Source organism: Raphanus sativus, chromosome 4 (genome assembly GCF_000801105.2).
Source record: "Raphanus sativus cultivar WK10039 chromosome 4, ASM80110v3, whole genome shotgun sequence".
In the NCBI taxonomy this organism is placed as follows: Eukaryota; Viridiplantae; Streptophyta; class Magnoliopsida; order Brassicales; family Brassicaceae; genus Raphanus; species Raphanus sativus.
In genome coordinates this window covers 129,276-149,147 of record NC_079514.1, presented here as the reverse complement: position 1 = coordinate 149,147, position 19,872 = coordinate 129,276, and the positions used below count along the sequence as shown (strand labels likewise).

General features: G+C 36.3%; 3 protein-coding genes and 1 long non-coding RNA gene across 6 annotated transcripts; 1 reads left to right on the top strand and 3 right to left on the bottom strand.

Annotated features, from left to right (window-relative positions):
- Positions 1-4,187: 4,187 nt before the first annotated feature.
- Positions 4,188-7,148, bottom strand: LOC108835433 (uncharacterized). 3 transcript variants are annotated; one of them, XR_008944675.1, is made up of 8 exons: positions 6,700-7,148; positions 6,483-6,607; positions 5,989-6,080; positions 5,673-5,845; positions 5,564-5,591; positions 5,384-5,430; positions 4,944-5,225; positions 4,188-4,835 (listed from the first exon to the last, which is right to left on the bottom strand). It is a non-coding gene; the product is annotated as an uncharacterized LOC108835433 (long non-coding RNA). The 3 variants fall into 3 exon arrangements; XR_008944673.1 differs by lacking the exon at positions 5,564-5,591 and having other exon boundaries at positions 4,204-4,835; positions 6,700-7,147; XR_008944674.1 differs by lacking the exon at positions 5,564-5,591 and having other exon boundaries at positions 4,205-4,835; positions 6,483-6,594; positions 6,700-7,147.
- A 3,170-nt stretch (positions 7,149-10,318) lies between these two features.
- On the top strand, positions 10,319-10,899 carry LOC130510808 (uncharacterized). Its single transcript, XM_057007475.1, has 2 exons — positions 10,319-10,562; positions 10,633-10,899. Exons 1-2 carry the CDS (start codon positions 10,356-10,358, stop codon positions 10,759-10,761), a joined length of 336 nt encoding a protein of 111 aa, XP_056863455.1. The 5' UTR covers positions 10,319-10,355; the 3' UTR covers positions 10,762-10,899.
- Positions 10,900-10,982: 83 nt separating this feature from the next.
- Positions 10,983-11,554, bottom strand: LOC130510807 (uncharacterized). The gene is made up of 2 exons (XM_057007474.1): positions 11,356-11,554; positions 10,983-11,266 (listed from the first exon to the last, which is right to left on the bottom strand). The coding sequence occupies exons 1-2, from the start codon at positions 11,494-11,496 to the stop codon at positions 11,054-11,056; spliced, it is 354 nt and encodes a 117-aa protein (XP_056863454.1). The 5' UTR covers positions 11,497-11,554; the 3' UTR covers positions 10,983-11,053.
- A 271-nt stretch (positions 11,555-11,825) lies between these two features.
- Positions 11,826-14,414, bottom strand: LOC130511934 (uncharacterized). The gene is made up of 4 exons (XM_057009844.1): positions 14,143-14,414; positions 13,414-14,007; positions 12,134-12,301; positions 11,826-12,050 (listed from the first exon to the last, which is right to left on the bottom strand). The coding sequence occupies exons 2-4, from the start codon at positions 13,996-13,998 to the stop codon at positions 11,826-11,828; spliced, it is 978 nt and encodes a 325-aa protein (XP_056865824.1). The 5' UTR covers positions 13,999-14,007; positions 14,143-14,414.
- Positions 14,415-19,872: the final 5,458 nt, after the last annotated feature.

The following is a 19,872-nucleotide window of genomic DNA, read 5'->3' as shown; positions in this document are numbered from 1 at the left end:
AGCTAGAATGTGCTGAAATTGGGAAAAAAAAAGGTTAATTTCTAATACCAAATCAAATCACATCAGTCTCTCTTCTCTCCACCATATAACCTGTGAATGAAAATGAAGAGGAAAACGAACAACCGAACTGACCTGAACGATTGAAAGCTAGCGAACGAGGATTCTCGAGTCCGCCGGAATCGTACTATAAGAAAAAACCCTAGCAGAAGTGTTCGGCTTGAGCGGCGGAGACATCGCCGCGGTAGTCACGCCAGACGAAAACGCGACCTTTGATATCGAGCAGAAACAGCGCAAAAGCAGCTCCTGCCATGTGAATCAGATTCAAATGCAACCAACGAGATCTGATGGGATTATGCTTCGATGGAGCTGAATCTAGAAAGGGAATGAGGTGGATCTTTCGCAGCTGAGATGTTCCATTTTCGCAATTGAATTTTTCAAGTGGAACGACGAGAAGCGAAAACCCGGGAAAATTAGGAGCACGGTTTTATTAAAACAAATCCGGTTCGACTAATTTCTGACATTGAACCGGTTCAGTGATTTGATTATGGTTCAATTCACCCCGGTTCATCAGTTAAAATCAACCCACATGTTATTATTTTGGGCATAACTTGTTGAAAAGCTCTTGCCCATTTTTTCTTACTAGTGACTTAGTTCACTCTCCAGTTCGATGCTTCACTTTATATTTGTTGTTTCCTTATGGTACGCGATTGAAAAAAAAGTTGAATCTCTGCTGATTCAGTTTTATAACTTTTAATAACTGGTGGGAAAAACAGAGACGATGGTTACACTTGACCCGAACTTTCAGACACTTGAACAAAAATCAGTAATGACCTCCCTCCCAATCTTAGAACTAACACACACCCTTTTAACTTCACTCTTCATGTCATGTGGTCACCATTTCTAGTCAATATTAAACAAAAGATCCCAATTTTCCAACCTCGACGAGTATTACACAGGAGTCAGATCGACCAGCTCGACTACCTGAAAATTTTAATTTCAGCCACTGGTGTTATCTCTAGATCTCCAATACTCATTTTACCAAACACGACGGAGTTGCCTTTGTAGTATAGTGTTTACGAATATCTCTAAGAGCTATACTCGAAAATGCAGAGGTAACTTTCAGAATTGATGACTGTACTCATTGGTGCCTGCCTGGACTATTGATATTTGGAATGATGCTTTGCTGAGACAGAATTGATGAGAACAATCATCGTATTCCTATAAAAAATTTATATGCAACGCTTTTGACTCCATTAAGCAAAGCAGCGTGGATAACTCTTCTCAAAACGAAATCTTGATGAAAACCAGGACCTGCAAAGCCAAAATACATTGTGATATTTTTTTAATACATTGTGATATTTTTTTGCAATCGATTAATAGATATTTGCTGCAAGCCTGCAAAAAATGCTGAAGATTTAATGATTGGTTATTAGTTCTTGACAGAATACAGCCGAGTGATTGTCTGTCTGGGAACTGATAAAAAAAAGGTATGAAACTACTCAAGAGAACCAATACAAGAGATATAGTAAGTTCACCGTCTGTGCTTGGATCCAAAAACATAGAAATATGATGACGAATGTCTGAAAAATAAAATTAAAGAAAAGGTAGTAAAAATCTTATGCAAAACATCAAAATCAAAACTATACTAAAAAAAATCTAGAGCAGCTAGAGTGTCAACGTCGTTAAAAAAAATCGTCCAATCATGATCTTGAAAATGGCCACGTCATATGGCTGATAATATTTGGTTGTGACCCATTTTAAATCAGCCCAGTTCTTATTCCAAATAGAATGGTCGTGGAAACGTGTGACCCTTCCACTTCGCCGTTGTCTTTACCGGTTTCTACAGATTGCCGTTTCTGTTGAGTTATTATAATCCACTAGATTCGATCTCCGCGCTACGCGCGGATAAGTGTTGAAATTGTTTAGTTCAAGATCATAAGTTTTGGATTTTGTCTGGGTGTGGAGTATTCTATTTCATACAATTATTTGAAATCTGGTGGTTATTATGTGCATGTAATAAAAAAACAAAAAAAATAAAATGAAATGGTTGCTTATATTAACGTAAATAATGTAAGAAAGAGTTTAAGTATTCTGAAGAATAGAGTCTGTGATGTGGTCCATAATAAAGAAATAGCCTGCAATGGACAAAAATTAAGTTAGTTAACTTTATTTAAATTGATACGAAGCAATGGTTGTTAAAAGTTAAAGATACATACTTGCTATAGCTGAATAAGAACTCTTTGCAAGTCTTTAAGTGAATGCACCATCATTTGGTTGATAAGTTGTGTTTTATAAATCTGTTGAAATTTTTTTTATGAGAAGACATTTTAAAATTGGTGGGATTGAGGTATTATAATTTTAATTAAAATATCTATGTGGGGAGAGAAAGTCTTTGAAAATCTCTTTGTAGACAATGTTTTTTACTTTGAGCTGGTGTGAATTTTTGCCTTTAATGATTGTTAATCCCGCTGTGCTTGTAACACGTGAGAGAGCGAGATAAAGTTGATCATGAGAGAACACATGTTTAGTCAGATATAGGATGACCTCTTTTAAACTTTGACTTTAGCTTTTGTTGATTCTCATTTCATAACACAATCTGATAGGGAATTGCCGTCGACATAAGGTGAACGGTAGCTTTGTTTCATCATGCGAGAGAACAATCCTTGGGATCAAGACTTCTTTTTCGATGTGTGATCCAGTGATAATTTCTGCCTTCAAGAGGCGATCGCCTATGTAGGTTAGGATCATACGGGTATCATTGCATAATACCTTTCTTTGATTTATGTTTCGTAGAAGCATAATTGGGACACCAACTTTGAAAATGAGCTTGTGCAAAGGCAACCTTGAATATTCCAAGGAATTGAGGTATTCAATCGCATATAATGTATCATTCTGATCTGATCGATGATCGAGTATCTGATATCTCAAAGCTATCATCATATATAATGCGAAAGATACCTTAGACTCTCAGATCAAATGCTTCGCGCGGTCTATACCTTTAAATTTAAAAATTTATCTTTTTACTATTATATACGTTATTTTTGTATTTTAATTTTTAAAAGATAATTTTCATTATTTTGTTTTATTTTTATATAATAATTCAGAGTATGACTTGTTAAGTATGATATTTAATTAATTTTATTTTTCAACAATCTACGTTTAAGCATGATATTTAATTTTGTATATCCAACACAGACTTAATCTTACTCTCTAATATTGAATATAAACAATAATTAGTAAACCCTAAACTTGCAATAGTATTTTACTTTTTTTGATTGACTGTATTTTTAAAGAAGATATCCAATTTAATGTATTCTAAACATTTTTTTTTATTCTTCCATTCTCTTATTAGACAGAAATTAATATTTTAATACCTAATTGAAACTTAAACATTTTTGTTGTTTATTGAAATTGGTTCGATTTGTTGCTCAATGAATTTTGGGGAACCTCAACAATTTTTTTAAAGAAAAATTATGTTCCCAGTCATGAGATATTGCAAATAAGTTTTAGTTTTGTTTTGGTAATAGTAAATATTTATATCAATTTTTTTGTGAATCTCTTAGCAAATTGTGTGATATTTTACCCGAAAATCATTGAAAATATTTTCATCCACAACAGAAATCTAAAATTTGAAAGTAATAATTTCATAATTTATTCGTCCCTGTTTGGAAAATACACTCTAGATATTTTTATTCAGGAAACTACCCCATGTTACAACTTTTTTTGGAACGTATTTTACGAATACAATTAACTGAAATAATTTTATATTCCTAAACTATAATTGATACATCTAATTATTTCCTAAAGTAAATTTAATTTCTAATATTGCAAGCCGCTTATATAACTTGGTATTCATTTTTGTCAAATATAATTTAGAATAATTATCTAAAAATAATAAAGCTAACTTATTTTCGTGGAGTGTTTGACATAATATTAACATATGTTCACAAATCTGCTGGGAAAGACAAACAATAATCATAGATTGCTCACATGTCAGCAACGTAATCAGTCACGAACTTGTTTGAAACATGTATATACATCTCACTAACTTTTGCCACATTGAACAAAAACAAAACTCAATGTGAGTCCCCTATAAGGAAAGGTTGATCCAAAATCATTGTTCACATTCCAATCAACGAAACATTAAGTCCCGCCTTGTTACCAGTTTAATATTCAACCTTTATTCCGCTTGGATTCTCTGCTGCATATTGGATTACATTTAATGAAATGCCAGATTCAAAATCGAGAGTGTCCATGGTTCCTTGAGCCGTTCAGTGTTTGCACTTTCTAGTTTAGGACGTTGTTCAAGAACACTACTTCAAGTGTTGCAAATCCGTATGTCCCGGATTCCAAAACTCACATTCTCTGTTTTCTAGCTCCTTGGAAAACTCTATTTGGGGAGGAAACGATGGAAATCACAGATACATGACCCTAGAGTTGATATATGTTATTTTTTACCGTAAGAAGTCTCTTTGTTGTGGGTGGGGATAAAAAAATAGTCATGATGGTCAACTTTCAAGTGCTGCTAATAATAGTGCTTGTTCAGGGAATTGACATAACAGAGCTTTTTCCCGACTAAGGATCCTTTGGGAAACACATTGCTCCTGTGAGCTTTGCTATTGTTGATGTAGTGATCACAGTTAAGTTTGCGAGAGAACATTATATTTAAGTTTAAATAATACAATCAAAGATTAAGCTTAATCGTTTACCAATAAAGTTATTTCTTCAACCTTCTTAAGATGGTCGGATCTGGGCTCCCTCCTCACGAGAACATAAACCAGCCTAGGGAGCTCGTAGGTTTCTACATCGTTAAGACCTTTGTTTCCAAGGAAGACCTTTTTCATAGGAGAAACATGAAAAAAATAAACAGATAAATTTGGGAGTAATGTATACACACATCACATATAACAAAATGAAACAGCAAACGCCTCAGAGCATCTCACCTTGATCATGGCACATTATTACCGGGCCAAAGAGTACCGTAGTGGATATTCTAGACTTCTTCAGGAACTGGTGCAGTTTCAACTAAACCATTGATCTTAACCTCGAATTCTTCATGATCTCTCAATGTCCAGGAAGAGAAAATGGAAATGCAATTATGTTCAATAGAGCAGAAACTAATTTGGTATAAAAGAGAGAGGATTAACAAACCAGGCTCTGCAATCCTAACAAATCAATGAGACAAAGTTAATCTTACTCCTGCTGACCACACGTCAGAAGGAATCCTGCACAAGTTATTTCAGCCAAGAACAGCCCCATATTATTAGATTTTCCATCCTGAAAGTTCTAATGAGTAGTTCATGCGTGTATCTTTAGCCTCAAGGTAGAAGACTCATATAAGCAAAGCTTTAAAGGAAGATATATATTGTTACACTTGATGTACCTCTGGAGCTCGGAAGCCTTTGGTTCTCCTACACAAACGATTGCTCCCTGCAGTATTGTCCGTGATAATCAATTTGTGGATGTTACAGCAATCGGCGAAAAGATTAAAAGTTTCTTGTGGTTGAACTTATAAAAAAAAAGAATAGGACACTTTGAATATCTGTAGCCCATCAATTATGACCTTGTCTAATCCAAACTTGTAATCTCACCTTATGACGAAAAAAACAAAAACAAAGCTCAATCAGATTTTGGGATTCAAAGCGAGATAAAAAGAAAATTTTGGGCCTTACCAACATCGCGATCTCTGTCCGACTGACCCGATCATAGCTTTTACCCTCTGTCTCTACAAACCAGGAGCGAAAATCATAAACACTGAGACTGCAAATGTGAGCTTAGTTGTTGGTTCAGTACTAAGCATCACTTGCTAAGCAACTCAAGGGTTAATAATTCAGACCATAGGTATCTGCAAAAGAAGCAAATTAATCATTTTTAAGGAATCATACCAAGCTTCCTCATCTGACATTCACGTAAATAGAAGAAAACTCATCAGATGAAAGAAAAACAGTTTTCAAGATCATCAGTTTTTTTTTAAAGAGGTGTTCTTACGGTTTCCATCCATTAAAGTTGTGTCCAGTGGAAGTTAGCATTAGACACCTTGGATTTCTTACACACTTGGCTGCACCTTTCTTTAAACCAACCTGGACATATTAAAATGCACTTAATTATTTCTCATTGATTGTTAACATCCTTTGACTTTCTAGATGATTATGAACAAGCAAGTGGAATACGTTTAACATGATTTCAAATTTGGAACTCAAGAAATAGATACAGTACAATTATACGTTTATATCATCTCAGTAGCAACACTTGTCCCTATATCTAGACAACCTGAGTTCATGAATATTCTTTTAGCCGAGTTGTAAGAGCAAATCTTCCAATGGTATTGACAAAAAAACACAATGAAGCCGATTTAACAGAAATAATAAGAAACATTGAAATAAGAATCCATGTCCTAAATTCATTGATATTTTGTGGTAGAAACTAAAACTTAATGAGTCTTTGTAGGGTACAATTCGAGTTTCCAGGATGTGAGTCATTACCGGAAGGCGGAAGCAAGGATGGTCGATTCAAGCACGAGCACTGGTTCGAGCATCTGAAGATGATTTAGTCCTCTCATTTTTGTCTCCCTCCTAGGAGTATTTTATCTAAAGGCTGTTTTTTTTTACTTCCAAATTCAGATGAAAAACGTAGGAAGGAAATGAATAAATCATAAATTGAAGGAGACAAAAAAAATTGATGCAGATTGTTTTTACTTACATATCTCAACGATTGTTGTCCCTTCTTCTCTATCGTCCCCGTCATTGCCGTCCCTGTGAACATTAGTCATAGTTTTGGGTTCAGATGCTTCATGGTTTCCAGATCTAGGCGTCCGAGATTTGTTTCCTGAATTGAAGCTGTGACTCAGAACATCATGGTGAGATGTCGTTGAAACACATGGCGACGGGATATTTTCTGGTGATAAGCTGAGACTATTTCATTGCCATGAATGTATTTTTTGCAGATTAGGTTTTTTAATTTAGGGTGGTTTTAGGTTTTGAGACAGAGATTTATATAAGAGAAGTATCAAGGGGAGATGGACCACAACATTGAAGAATAGCTTTGACAGCGTCATTGATTGAGAAAGTAACGGTAAAAGCATACGTTTGGAGAAGATGAAGTGTCGGGGAGGGGGAGGAAGAGACTCGACGCTGGAAGACGATGAAGCTGTCTGCATAAAAAAGATGGGCTGACTTATAATCAATAGAGCCCAAAATCAATTGCTAGCCCATACGTAACTGTGAGTAGAGCCCATACGAAAGTGACGTGTCAAAACACAATGCTCTGATTGGTTGATTTTATAGAGTGACGTGGATAGCTTAGAATTGGAGAGTATTCTCCTTTTAGTATAGTATAGATTCTCACTTATTCAATCTCATTATTTATTTTTCTCTTCGGTTGCAATTTAATCCTTCCACCACCCTTTGATTTTCCTCTTAAATAAACTTCTTTCGTCCAAGGTTACAGTCTACAATCAATGGATCTTATCTCACATCCCAATTTAGTTTCTTTTGATCGTCTCTCGCCGTTCAAAATTTCATAATCTACATCTCTGGAGAAACCAATGGCTGATACATCGAGACATATCCTCAGATGCCCTCCTACAAAAAAACTAAATCATTTATATCCCCCCCTATTCTCAACACCCTCCTATTTCATTAAACCAGTTGCAATTACGAAATTGACCTCAGCTAAAATAAAATTAAATTTGAAAATAAAGAAAATTAAACCAGTTGCAATTGAACCTCTCAATTGAACCGAGAGTGGAATTGCGTTTGCGTCTCTGCGTTGTGGAATAAAGAAAATCGAAAAACGAAATCGAGAAACGATGCACGACGCTCTCGTCCTCCACTGAGCTGCCCTCCTCCAATTCAGTTCCTTTCTTTCGATTTGCCTCCCCAATCCGAAGCTCCAGAGTCGAAGATCGATCTTCGGTCCTATCTATATCAATCGAGTTCGCAATCAAAGGCTGCACTACCTTCCACTGTACTGGAAAGGTGAAAACGGGTATGTATGTATAAATGTTGCAATCCTCGATGAGAAAACCTGATTGGAATGGATGTAGATGTTGCCGGAGGTCGATTTGGTCCATTATGAGTGAAATTAGCTGCATTGGAGAGTTAAATCGTAGTACATTGATTGTAGATTTGAAAATCAATACGGCTAAGATAGGAGAACTAGTGAAACTATAGTAGAGCTAGTAATACTGATATTTGTAGTATAGCTAGTAATACTAGTATTACTGATATTTGTTGTACAGCTAGTTATACTAGTATTACTGAACGAGAACGGTTAATAATTAATTATGTTGGAATATTTCGATGCATAATGAATGATATTCAATGGTTGTCTTGTCAGGATCCAATGAGCAACAACGTCATCATACATTTCAGATGCGAAGGTCACATGTATAGTGTAGTGATTAAGAATGAAGTGGACGATATAACTGTTTCAATGGTAGAAGCACGGATATGCAAGAAGCTTGGGATAGATGAAAGTTCAGTGAAGTTGAAATTGAGTTATATTCCACTGTTGATTGGGTCTGAGGAACAATTTATCATTCTTGATGATGAAGACCTTTGTGTATATCTATTGTCTCTTGATAAAGAGAACCGCAGGTGCATATTGTATGTGGAAATCATCAGAAGATCAGAACTCCCCGAGCAACTTTCAAGAGCCGGCAAACGAAGTTCGTTAGGTAAACGAAGTTCGTTAGGTATGAACTATGAAGTGTTGCATTCGAATGACAATGATTTCGGAGATAGAGCCATAACTTTATATGGTGGCAACATTCTAGTTGAAAAACAATCTGAGCGGGGGATAGTGGCGATTCAGGAGATGTTGGAAGCAGTTGATGAAGAAGTTAATTTGGATGAAAATGGTGGTGGAAAGGAGGATGATAATGCTGGTGGAAAAGAAGATGATAATGCTGATAGAATGGAGGACGATAATGCTGTTGGAATGGAGGACGATAATGCTGGTGGAAGAGAGGATGATAATGCTGGTGGAAGAGAGGATTGTAATGCTGGTGGAAGAGAGGATTGTAATGCTGGTGGAATGGAGGACGATAATGCTGGTGGAAGAGAGGATGATAATGCTGGTGGAAGAGAAGATTGTAATGCTGGTGGAAGAGAGGATTGTAATGCTGGTGGAATGGAGGACAATGGTACACAAGAGTCAGAAATGCGTGGAAGATATATAGAGGCACCTCCTCTTGCCAAACCAGTTCCATTTATGGAGGCATGGGAAGACGGTTTGGGGTTGAAAATACAACAAGAGTTTGGTGAATTTACTAGCCAAAAGCTGCAGTTGCAGGTTCTTTGACATTGAAAAGTATCCTTGTGTCCACGGCTTAGCCGCTTTCATTTTCTACTCTAAGAAAGGTGATAGCAATCACGTTTTCGATTTAGAAGATTTGATATCTAAATACTATTGGACAGAGCTGTGGGCATTGGCATATTACAGGACTATATATGTGGTTCCGGATAGGAGCCAATGGGATGTCCCGGATTACATAAAAAACAAGAAGATCTTGGCTCCTAAGCGCATTGAGCAGAGGGGAAGAAAAAGAGTGAAACGGTTTCCATCAGCAGGGGAGCGTAGGCCAAGGACACAAAATAAAAGGCGACCAAGACAAAGCCTGCAATGGTTGCTATTTGGAAATCGAAATGTTTGAATTTTACTCTGTTCTGTTTGTACAACTAAGTCGAATTGAGTGTGAATTTACTCTGTTTTCTTTGTACAACTATGTCGAACTGATATTGATGCTGGTATAACTATCTGAAATTGAATTTCGAACTGAGTGTGAATTTTACAAAGTTGCATCATCAAATGATATTTATAGTGAAGTGAACTATCCAATAGAAGATAAAAAATTATTACTCAAGAATCAAAACAACTATCCAACATAAGATAAAAAATTATTATTCAAGAATCAAAACAACCACCCAACATACTACATACACTTTTGGACTCACTTTGCTAAATATGTGAATACTGAAGATGAGATTTCGTTTTAGAGATCTTATAGACACTTTAATTACGCGAAACACCAATAATCATATTATGAAATCTTATATATCATTGGACAACTACTAAAAAAATATATAAATACTTGTAATACTGAAATAAATGGAAATCACCCGATGTACAACTATTTGTAAATTCTGTACAACAACTATCTTAGGGAGAACTAAGTTAAAATTTAGGCGGGCTTTCCAAAACATTTTAAATTTTAGGCGGGCTTTCTAAACATTATCTCTTCTACTCTCTCATTCACCACACATTCCTCATCTCTCTACAACCTTTATCTCTCCTCGACTCTCCTCATCTTCACTTTACTCTCAAAATTACAATTCAGTCATCTTTCTCTCGAGATGGATCCATGGGTTGAAAAACAGGAAAGGAGGGAGATGAAGAAAACGAAGAAACACTTGGACATGGTTCAATATACATGCGATGCTGAGTACGGGATTCCAAGATCTTGCCCATGCGGGGGACGAATTGTCAACGAGGTTTCAGCTAATCCGAAAGATAAAGATTTCTCACCAGGCCGCAAGTACTTCACTTGCGACAAGTTTGAGGTAAAAATATGGATTTTCCCTTCTTTTCCGAAAGATAATGCAATATGTAATAACAATGTGAAACTGACAGGATGATGGTCTCCACTTCCGTCAGCCATGGGTCATCGGAGTTGAGGAAGAGGTTCGCCGCTTAAGGAAGGAGGTGGACGACATGGCTGCGGAAATTGCAGCTCTGAAACTACTTATCCCACGTGTTTGAGAAGTGTTAGTTTGTTTGAACAACTTGTATGTCTTTAATTTTCGGTAAATACAAGTCTTTGTTTGTTAAGACTTGTATGTGGATCTCCTTGTACGTGTTTCTTATTTGGATTATGTATGTGATGTTGTGTTAAGTTAAGACTTGTGTGGTTTTCCGTAGTTTTCCGTAGTTTTTCCTTAGTTTTCGGTAGTTTTTCCTTAGTTTTCGGTAGTTTTCTGTAGTTTTCCGTAGTAAACATAGAGGTCTTATTAAACATAGAGGTCTTCTTAAACATACAAATGGATTCATTGGCTTAAACAAAGAAGTCTTCAAACTTCCTAACAATCTCATCTTCATTTTCTTTCTTCTCCAAATTGCTTCTCAGTTCCGCAATTGTTTCCTTCAACTGCTCAATCACCAGACTCTGCTCTCGGATCTCATCCCGGGCTTCAAGCAAAGCTCTTTTTTGCCATAATGTACCATCCTCTTTATCAAACCAGGAGAAGAAGTTGCATCCATTTGGCTCCTGTCACATAATCCAAATCCAATCTATTATTCGAGTCATTATTCATCATGGAATTGCAAGATAACAAGTTGTATAATCAGATGCCATACCTTGTACCGCGGACATCCATAAAATCGTCGCCCTGGGTTCTTCTCTGTCCAAGCTTGATATATGGTCGCCTCTAAGGCACATGAGCACAATTTCCGACCAGATTTTGGCCTTCTCCTGGACGATCCCGAACCATATTCCATCTTCAGTAGAAGATTTTTTAAAGGAAGAGAGAGAGAGAGAGAGAGAGAGAGAGAGAGAGATAAAGAATGAGAAATCGTCTGACTTCTTTTTAAAGGAAGAGAGAGAGAGAGAAAAGTAAAAGTATATTTATGAGAAGATTCTAGGGAAGATGAGAGAGAGATGAGAGGAGAGTGAAGAGTGAGAGAGAACCAATCAAATCCGGTTTATTTAATTGGAGAACCAATCAAATAATCACCTAGTTGTACTAGTTAGATATAGTTTTATTAGTTTTCCATAGTTGTACTTACTCACCTAGTTCCAAAAGCAAACATAAGTTTAGTACACACCTTCAACATATCTTCAAACTAATAAGTTGAGGCTCAGGGGGAGGGGCTTGTCTAGCAGCCACATCTTCCTTCAACATATCTTCAAACCTAACAACATAACCCCTCTCCACCACCTTCATCCAACTCTCCACAATCGTGTCATCCTTATCTCTGATGTCTTCTGGTTCTGTTATCCCATCTAGTAGAGTCTTGTCTTCGTCGGTACAAGCCAAGATGTTCTCAATGTCCTGCAGTGTCAACGCCTTATTCAAATTTCCAAAAGATTACATAACATGTTATCTACAATATTTGGATACATGGGACAACTAACCGTAGTATCACCGAGTGCTTTATTTATTTTCTCTAGTGGAAATCCCTTCATTTCACTTCTCTTGAACATTGATCGGCACATCCTTGGACATGTTGGGTGTACGTCTTCATCTGGTACTCGCTCTCGGAATTTCTCCCCCAATTTCTCGATGGCCTCAAATGCTAAGAACTACACAAGTAAAAAAACCTTTCCAGTGTCAATATCATAATTTCTATGCAAATATTCAACATACGAGTCATATACATTTACCTCCATTGGAAGACAGAATCCGGGAACTGGCCAAATCACACCTTCTTTCACCTCCCCATCAAAATGGCTCATAGTGTTAGAAATCTGTCTAAGCATGTAATCAAACGACAATCTACCCCAAGGGAATGTTTTGCATAAGTTGAGATCATCAACTGCTCTAAGCAAGAATGGCTCCACGGGAGGGGCATCTTCACCGGCCCTTCTTTGCCCAACTATAACACTCGATAGAAAATACAAGACCAGCAGCTTCAACCTATCACGACCAGGTTCCATTCCCTCCTGAACCATTGCTTTCACGTCATGATACCTAACTACTCGATGGCCAAAATATTTCTTCACAAAGTTCGTGCCTCCGGATTGCTTGTAGTTCAGTGGATAGTTTCTACAGTTCAAACCAGATATCAAAGCATGTTCTCTAATACCGTAGCGGATTGGACAACCATTCACCGCAAACCAAGCCTCCTTTTCTTTTACTATGCGTACGGTTCGGAGAAGGAGCATCCACATCCCCATTACCTTGTGGTTTCCAGCCTGTGGCATGTGGAATATGTGTTTGAACTGCGGATGAGTCTCAAACCAACTCTTCTCTACCGGAGTCATCGGAGGCTTTAATTCGCCTAGGGTTTTTAATACATCAACAATAAAACACCTCGTCGATATCTTGATCTTCTTCCTATACTCAGAAGGTGGGAAGTACATGCCTAACGGTTTTATCGCGACCGGCTCCTCTTCGACGAATTCCTGCAACCAACCAAGAAACAAACTCATTTAGTTATACTTAGTTATACTTAGTTATTCCGGTAGTTATTCCAGTAGTTATTCCACTAGTTATTCCAGTAGTTATTCTAGTTGTACAAGATAACAGCCTATCTAATTTAACATACTCCTCACCAAACTCTCCCATCTCACACATACCACACGCCCAATTACTAAATAAGATCAACCATATCATTACATCATATCACAAACAAACCAGTTATCTTTAGTTGTATCAATTGTTTTCTACAACTATGAGATGTAGAAATACTTACATTGTCTACATTGTAAATTTCTTCTTCCCTACTTCCTTCTTCCCTACGTCCTTCTCTTCTTCCATCATTGCTCTCATCCAAGTTCGCCTCTTCTTCTGACCTCTCTTCCTCTCCTTCCTCTCTTTCCTCTCTTTCCTCTTCTTCCTCTGACCGCTCTTCCTCCTCTGACCTCTGTTCCTCCTCTGACCTCTGTTCCTCCTCTGACCTCTCTTCCTCTCCTTCCTCTGACCTCTCTTCCTCTTCTGACCTCTCTTCCTCCTCTGACCTATGTTCCTGTTCTTCCTCTGACCTCTCTTCCTCCTCTGACCTCTGTTCATCTTCTTCCTCTACATCACTTTGAACCTTGTTCGCCTCTTCATCATCAACTCTCTCTTCGGTCTCGTTCTCTTCATTAGTGTTCGTCTCCATCTCAGAATCTTTATCTTCAACAGGGTTCGCCTCTTTTTCTTTATCTTCAACGAGATTCACATCGTTCTTCTTCTCTTTCTCAATCTCTTTCGGAATCTCAATATCTTTCAATGGAGATGTTATATCCTTCAATGGTTTCGTTTTCTTCTTCTTCCTCGTCCATTTCGTCTTCACCATTTTCAGTTCCTGCAACGAAAATTAAGACTCTCAACAACCTTACAAGACCTAATCGAGAGATCGAGACACGACACGGACTGAGAGAAGAACAAATTCGAGAACCTAAATTGAAACCCTAGAATTGAATCTCCTCACGACCATTACCTCTTCTCCTTGTTTGGCGAAACCGAGATCGAGATGCCTCGATGAGATGAGAGATCTGCTTCTTCTCTTGAGTTTCGCGAGAGATAGAGAGAAACTGAAGAGTTTCGAGACCGAGAGAATGAAAAAATGGCTCGAAAAAATGTTTAAAGGAAATGAGAAATCGGAAAATATAAACAGATTCGAGAAACGATTACAAATCGCGTTTCATTTTTGGGATTTTCTGGTTTACTTTGGTTTACCCGTGTAGATCCGACGGGTCACTGGTTGGATGGGTTTGACCCTGGTTTTCTTTGTAAATATTGTCAACTTGATTGGTTTTTTAGTATTTCATTCATTTCTCGATTTAAAAATAATTGTATATACAATATTCAGTTATAACGAGGAGATTGCAGAATTAAAATTTTCATGTAAGGGCGGTGGAGACGATTTCTCTGATACATCTCAAGACCTCACTTTTACGGCGTTTCGTTTCGTTTAATAAAATGCTGCAGTTCTGGCCTCTACACCCTTCAAATCTGAGGCGAAATGGTATCTCAAATGTATGGTATTCATCTGCGACGTCGTTTTCCCATTGATATGATGTCTTCTTCGAGCGGGAACAGGGCTTTGCGCGCCGTACCCGGTCTAGCTATTCATCTTCACTGAGAAGTGATATGAAGGAGGAGAATGATGAACAGATAGTCCCAAAATCAGGTAATAATCTTTTCTCAGTCTCCCTTATTGATCGTCTCCAGTTTTTTTTGGAATACAATTGCTTTTGCATATTAGTTAGAAATTGACATTGATGCTTTGCTTTTGTATTTCGTTGTGATCTGGAGATTGAGCAACGGCCACATCTTTTGTCATTTCTCGATATTGAAGGGCTTTACTTCATCTCGGTTTGGACGGGTTAAATTCATCTCAGCTTAGATATTTTCCTCTGCTATGACTTGACCTTTGATTTTTTATTTATTTTTGATTCATGTTAAAGACGAATCTTACATTGCTTTCCATGATTAAGAGTGTGGAGTTCCTATCCATGATGAACTCTCTTGTGCTTAGCCTGCTAAAATATGCTCTTTGTGGATTATAAACGCTCTTATTTCTTAAATTCAGTTTCGAGGTATTAAGCATGTTTGAGACCTTGCGTAAAGACTCTATTTCCAAAAGACAAATATTAAGGTAACTAGAATCAATGTCTTATGGCAACATTTTCTTCTTGCGACCTTGAATCTCAAGTGCTTTTGCTTCGTTTGAACATGAAAATTTTCCTCGACTTGGATCCAATAGCAACTTCTGAACTAACAAATAGACAATATCCCCTAAGATTGCAACCCCCTCATTACTATTTACGTGGGAAAACCAAACTGGTAAGGTAACTTAATATTTATAAGCATGATCATTGTTTGAGTAAATTTAGCTTTTTCTACTTAATTAGTTTGTTTTACAGTTTGTGTTTCCTCCTCGGAAAATCCTAACGTTTTGGTTTAGCATGTGCAAACAATCAGAAATATTTACAAAGAACTCTACATTGTTGTTGCCATCATTCCTTAATTGTTCCGCTTCGCTCAGGTACTATAGTAAATTCATACTTTAAATGAAATTAGCAAAGTTTGCATCCTTTCAAAATGTTCAAAACTATTTTTTTCTTTTTGCAGTGTATATGGACGCTGGTTGAGGAGAATGAAAACAATGAATGGCGAAATGAACTGAAGTATCTCTCCACCATGTTAGTGGTACAGCTAGAACAAACTTCGAAGAAATGGACTTACTGATGAGTTTGGTGGCTGTAACCACTTCGAGCATCGCAATAGTGTTCAATAATTATTGAGACATTTTCAAGGATTTGGGTCACATGAACCGCAAGTACATAAATTGTAAGGAGGAGCATGGGATGACGAGTATGAAAATGATGACGATGATTATGCTGGAAAGTAGAGGAGGAGAGGAAATGATGGAAACGGGTCGGCCAGTGGGTCATTTGGGCCGGGTAGTGAAAGATCCAGAGTCTGGAAACGAGTTTGATGTTAATGAACTTCGAGACGAGGAAAATTTTACTCCTGCTAAGAAGAAACATTACTGTAGACGTACAAATTCTCAGATCCAAGCAAATAGAAGTGTAAGTTTAGATTTTTTTTTTTCATGTCTATTTTATCCTCTCTCTGTGTAACTCATATATCAAATTCATTTTTCTGAAAAGCAGCAATGTGTAGATATGGGGGAAAAGAATAATATCTCCGGATGCAGTTTCTTTTCCATGTAGTCTAACTCCGGAAGCTGTTAAAAACTATAAACTGGTATGTTCCATTAAATCTATAGCTTTGTGAAATAAGATTTCTTTAATCACAGTACTCTACTGTGCAATATTATTGTTATAGATATGATAATGTATGAGAAATATCTTTTTTTAGGATGTTACCATTGAGTTGTTTGTAAATAAATTATCGTAACGTTGAAATTCTTTAGCTTTGCCGAGTACATTGAGTTTACAGTTATTCACATGCTACTGAACATATATTCATTGGTCATCTTCCTTCTATGGAGTATGACCCTGTTTGGCGGTGATGCACGGCGGAGTTGCAATAGTAAAGTCGTGACGTCTCACTTCTTTTTTCAGGCCTTGAGTAGAAAGTGTGTACACACCTTTGCTTTAACACAAGCTCTAACTGCAGTATTTTTAAAAGAAAAGCTTCAGCTTTCAAACGCTTACCCGAATCAACTGATTAGGATGATTGTCTAATTGTGGAAACTCATAGGTCCTTACTTTAGGATATTTAACAATACAGGTTTTTTTTTTGTTCAGATATTTAACAATACAGGTTTAATGAACGATTTTTCGTTGGTAAATAGATGTTAATCTAATCCTTTGTGTCATGATATTCTCATGTAACTCATCTATGGTTTGTGTACTCATATAGCTGCATCAAAATCAGGAACTGTGAGTTGGAAACACAGTTTGAAAGAATCAGAGAGACTGCAACGGATAGCAAAGAAGCAAATATGTAATTGTTGTTAGTTTGATTTAGGCCAAGCCAACTATTATAAATGTGCTGTTCAGAGTTCCGCAAATTTTATTTTTCACAATACGTTTTATGAGAATGATTTTTAGAACAAAAATGAAAGCCCATAACAAAATTTAAATTAACAAATAAAATAATTAAAAACAATCAATATCTTAACTTCAACATAAATTTTAACTAGAAATTTTCTTGGATAATCTTTTTTAGTTTATCTTCACAAAAATAGCACTCAAAGAATAAAAATAACTAAAATAGTTTTATTAAAGGATAAAATATGCATTTATATAATTTGGATTAACTAATCTATACTTAGGATTTAGAGTTAAGAGGTCGATTTTGGGTATGGATTTCAAATTTAAAAGAAAAAAAAATTGAAAAAAAAATGAGTTATTTTGATCATTTTATTTTTTGAATACTATTTTGTGACAAAAACTTAAAAACGACTATTTGAGAGAATTGTTTTTTTTCTCAAAATTATTTAATAGAAACAAAAAGAATATAGATTATGTCGTACCAAAGTAAAAGATCCAAAGATTTTGGGAAAAAAATCTAAAAATCATAAAATTGGAAAAACCTGACAGTTTCTTTCTTTTCTTAAGGAATAGTCAATGACATATGCAATTGTAATTTTTTTTTTAAAAGAATAAAACATCACTCTAAGTAAAAGAAAATTCTATGATAGCCTCAAAAATAATTTTTTTTTTGTCAAATATAGCTTCCAGAGATAAAATGACCAAAATGTTTCATTAAAAATAAATATATACTTATTTTCTATGGGTTAACTAATTTTAATTTAGAGTTTACAGTTAAGTAGTGGAGTTCAAGGAGTGGTATTTAAATTTTGAATTTAAAAAAATTAAAAATTAATATTCAAAAATTTTAATAAAAAATTTAAAAATAGTTTCAAAAGTATTTTCAAATTTTAAAAATAAATTTGAAAAATAAAAAAAATTGATTTTTTGCAATTATTTTTAATAAATTTTCAAATTTGAAAAACATATAATTCAAACCTAGAAAAAAAGATTGTGTTTTTTTAATTTATTTTTATTTATATATCTAGATTATAAGAGTTTTTGTTATTTTTAATGAAATCTATTTTGATCACTTTTTTAAAAAACTTTTTTTGAGACAAAAATTAAAAATTGTCTATCAAAGAATTATTCTAAAAATACATATTACTATATCCAAACCAATTATCCGCGCGTAGCGCAGAAAAAGACTCTAGTTAATTCTAAAATTCTTGTGTAAACAATATAGAAGAGAAAGAGGCCGTATGGGTTTGAGTTTCAAAACCCTACAAAGAGGAATGTCAAACAGGTCGTCCCGTCCCGTCCCGTTCTGGACCGCAGCGGGCTCATCGATTTGCGGTTCATTGCGGTCCAGTCCCGCGCGGACTGCGGTACTCCAAAGCCCCGGCCCAATCCCGTCCCGCCTAAAGTCCTGTTACAAACGGGCCGACCCGCGGGATAACTTCAATCTGCAGTATATAGGTTTGGGACATCAGTACGTAACAGATGTAGCAAATACTTATGTTTCACAGTGATTACCATCTGCTTCCTTGTCCACCTACATTAAAAAAGGCATTAGGCATATAATAGACTTGCTATTAAATTTTTAAAAAATTTAAGCATATACTAAATACTTATCAGAGATTTAAAAATTCAGCATATACTAAAATTCAATCATATTATATTTATTCACAAAGAACAGGAGTCTTATCTTCACTTTCCAGAAGTCTTGCTATTAAATTTTAAAAATTCAAGCATATACTAAACTTATAAAAGAAGAGTTTCATACTTGTCAATCAAGAGGAGCAGAAGATGAACCAGTTTCCTTCCTTGTTCACCATCACTCCATCCCCGGAAAACTGTTAGACTACAATAAGAAAAAAAAATCAGTAACTACATAGATCAACAACAATTTTTAAAAATATTATAAGTACATAGAGAAGAGAAATGGAGAAGAAAACGAACATGCATGCAGTGAAGGAGAAGCTCCGGTGTATGATCGAAGTAGGAGAGCTCAGGACCACCGTCGATGAAGAAACCATGGCCGGAAATGGATCTTCTTGCTATGGCTCCAAGAAGCTTCACCGGAGGAGATAGAAGGCGAATGGTAGATCGGAGGCATCATGCATGAAGAAACCATGGCCGGAGCTCCGTTTCTTGTGGCACCGAGTCGCCTTCTTCTCGCTCTCTCTCTCTCTCTTTTGTTTTTCAGGTGGCAGAGGAAATGAGAAGCGAAGAAGATGCGGGACTTTTGGGTATCCCGCGGTCTATCTGGGCCCGTACCGCGCCCATCCCGCACAAGCCCTTTCCCGCGAAGCCCGCAACGTTGCGGGATAACAATCCTTAGGCCCAAACCCGCCCCGCCACAGGTTTAAACGGGCCTGTCCCGCGGTCCACAAGTCTATTTGACATTCCTATCTAGACTCTCTTTACTGTTGAATTATACATTCAATTCCCCCTTTCTTTTTGTTTTTATCATTGAACCCCTTAATCCTCAACATTTTTTCACTAAACCTCCTTTTCTATTCAGTTCGAATTTATTCCAAAATAATAGAATTGCTTAATCATTTTAATCAGCTAAAATGCATTTAAATAGTTGAGTTAGATTCGATATTCGAATGGATTTGTCGATTGTTGAGCTTATTTCTTTCTGATTTCGTGACAACTTTTAATATCTAGTCTGAACTCCTCTGAAGGGTTTTGCATCTACATATGTGGCATTT

What these genes read in the sequence shown, in the direction of transcription:
- LOC130510808 (XM_057007475.1), top strand. Translation starts at nt 10,356, where the DNA reads ATGGATCCATGGGTTGAAAAACAGGAAAGGAGGGAGATGAAGAAAACG. An exon ending in TCACTTGCGACAAGTTTGAG is followed by an intron (nt 10,563 to 10,632) that starts GTAAAAATATGG and finishes TGAAACTGACAG; the next exon opens with GATGATGGTCTCCACTTCCG.
- LOC130510807 (XM_057007474.1), bottom strand. Translation starts at nt 11,496, where the DNA reads ATGGAATATGGTTCGGGATCGTCCAGGAGAAGGCCAAAATCTGGTCGG. An exon ending in ATGGATGTCCGCGGTACAAG is followed by an intron (nt 11,267 to 11,355) that starts GTATGGCATCTG and finishes ATTATGTGACAG; the next exon opens with GAGCCAAATGGATGCAACTT.
- LOC130511934 (XM_057009844.1), bottom strand. Translation starts at nt 13,998, where the DNA reads ATGGTGAAGACGAAATGGACGAGGAAGAAGAAGAAAACGAAACCATTG. An exon ending in AAATTTACAATGTAGACAAT is followed by an intron (nt 12,302 to 13,413) that starts GTAAGTATTTCT and finishes TTACTTGTGTAG; the next exon opens with TTCTTAGCATTTGAGGCCAT. An exon ending in AAGCACTCGGTGATACTACG is followed by an intron (nt 12,051 to 12,133) that starts GTTAGTTGTCCC and finishes TTGACACTGCAG; the next exon opens with GACATTGAGAACATCTTGGC.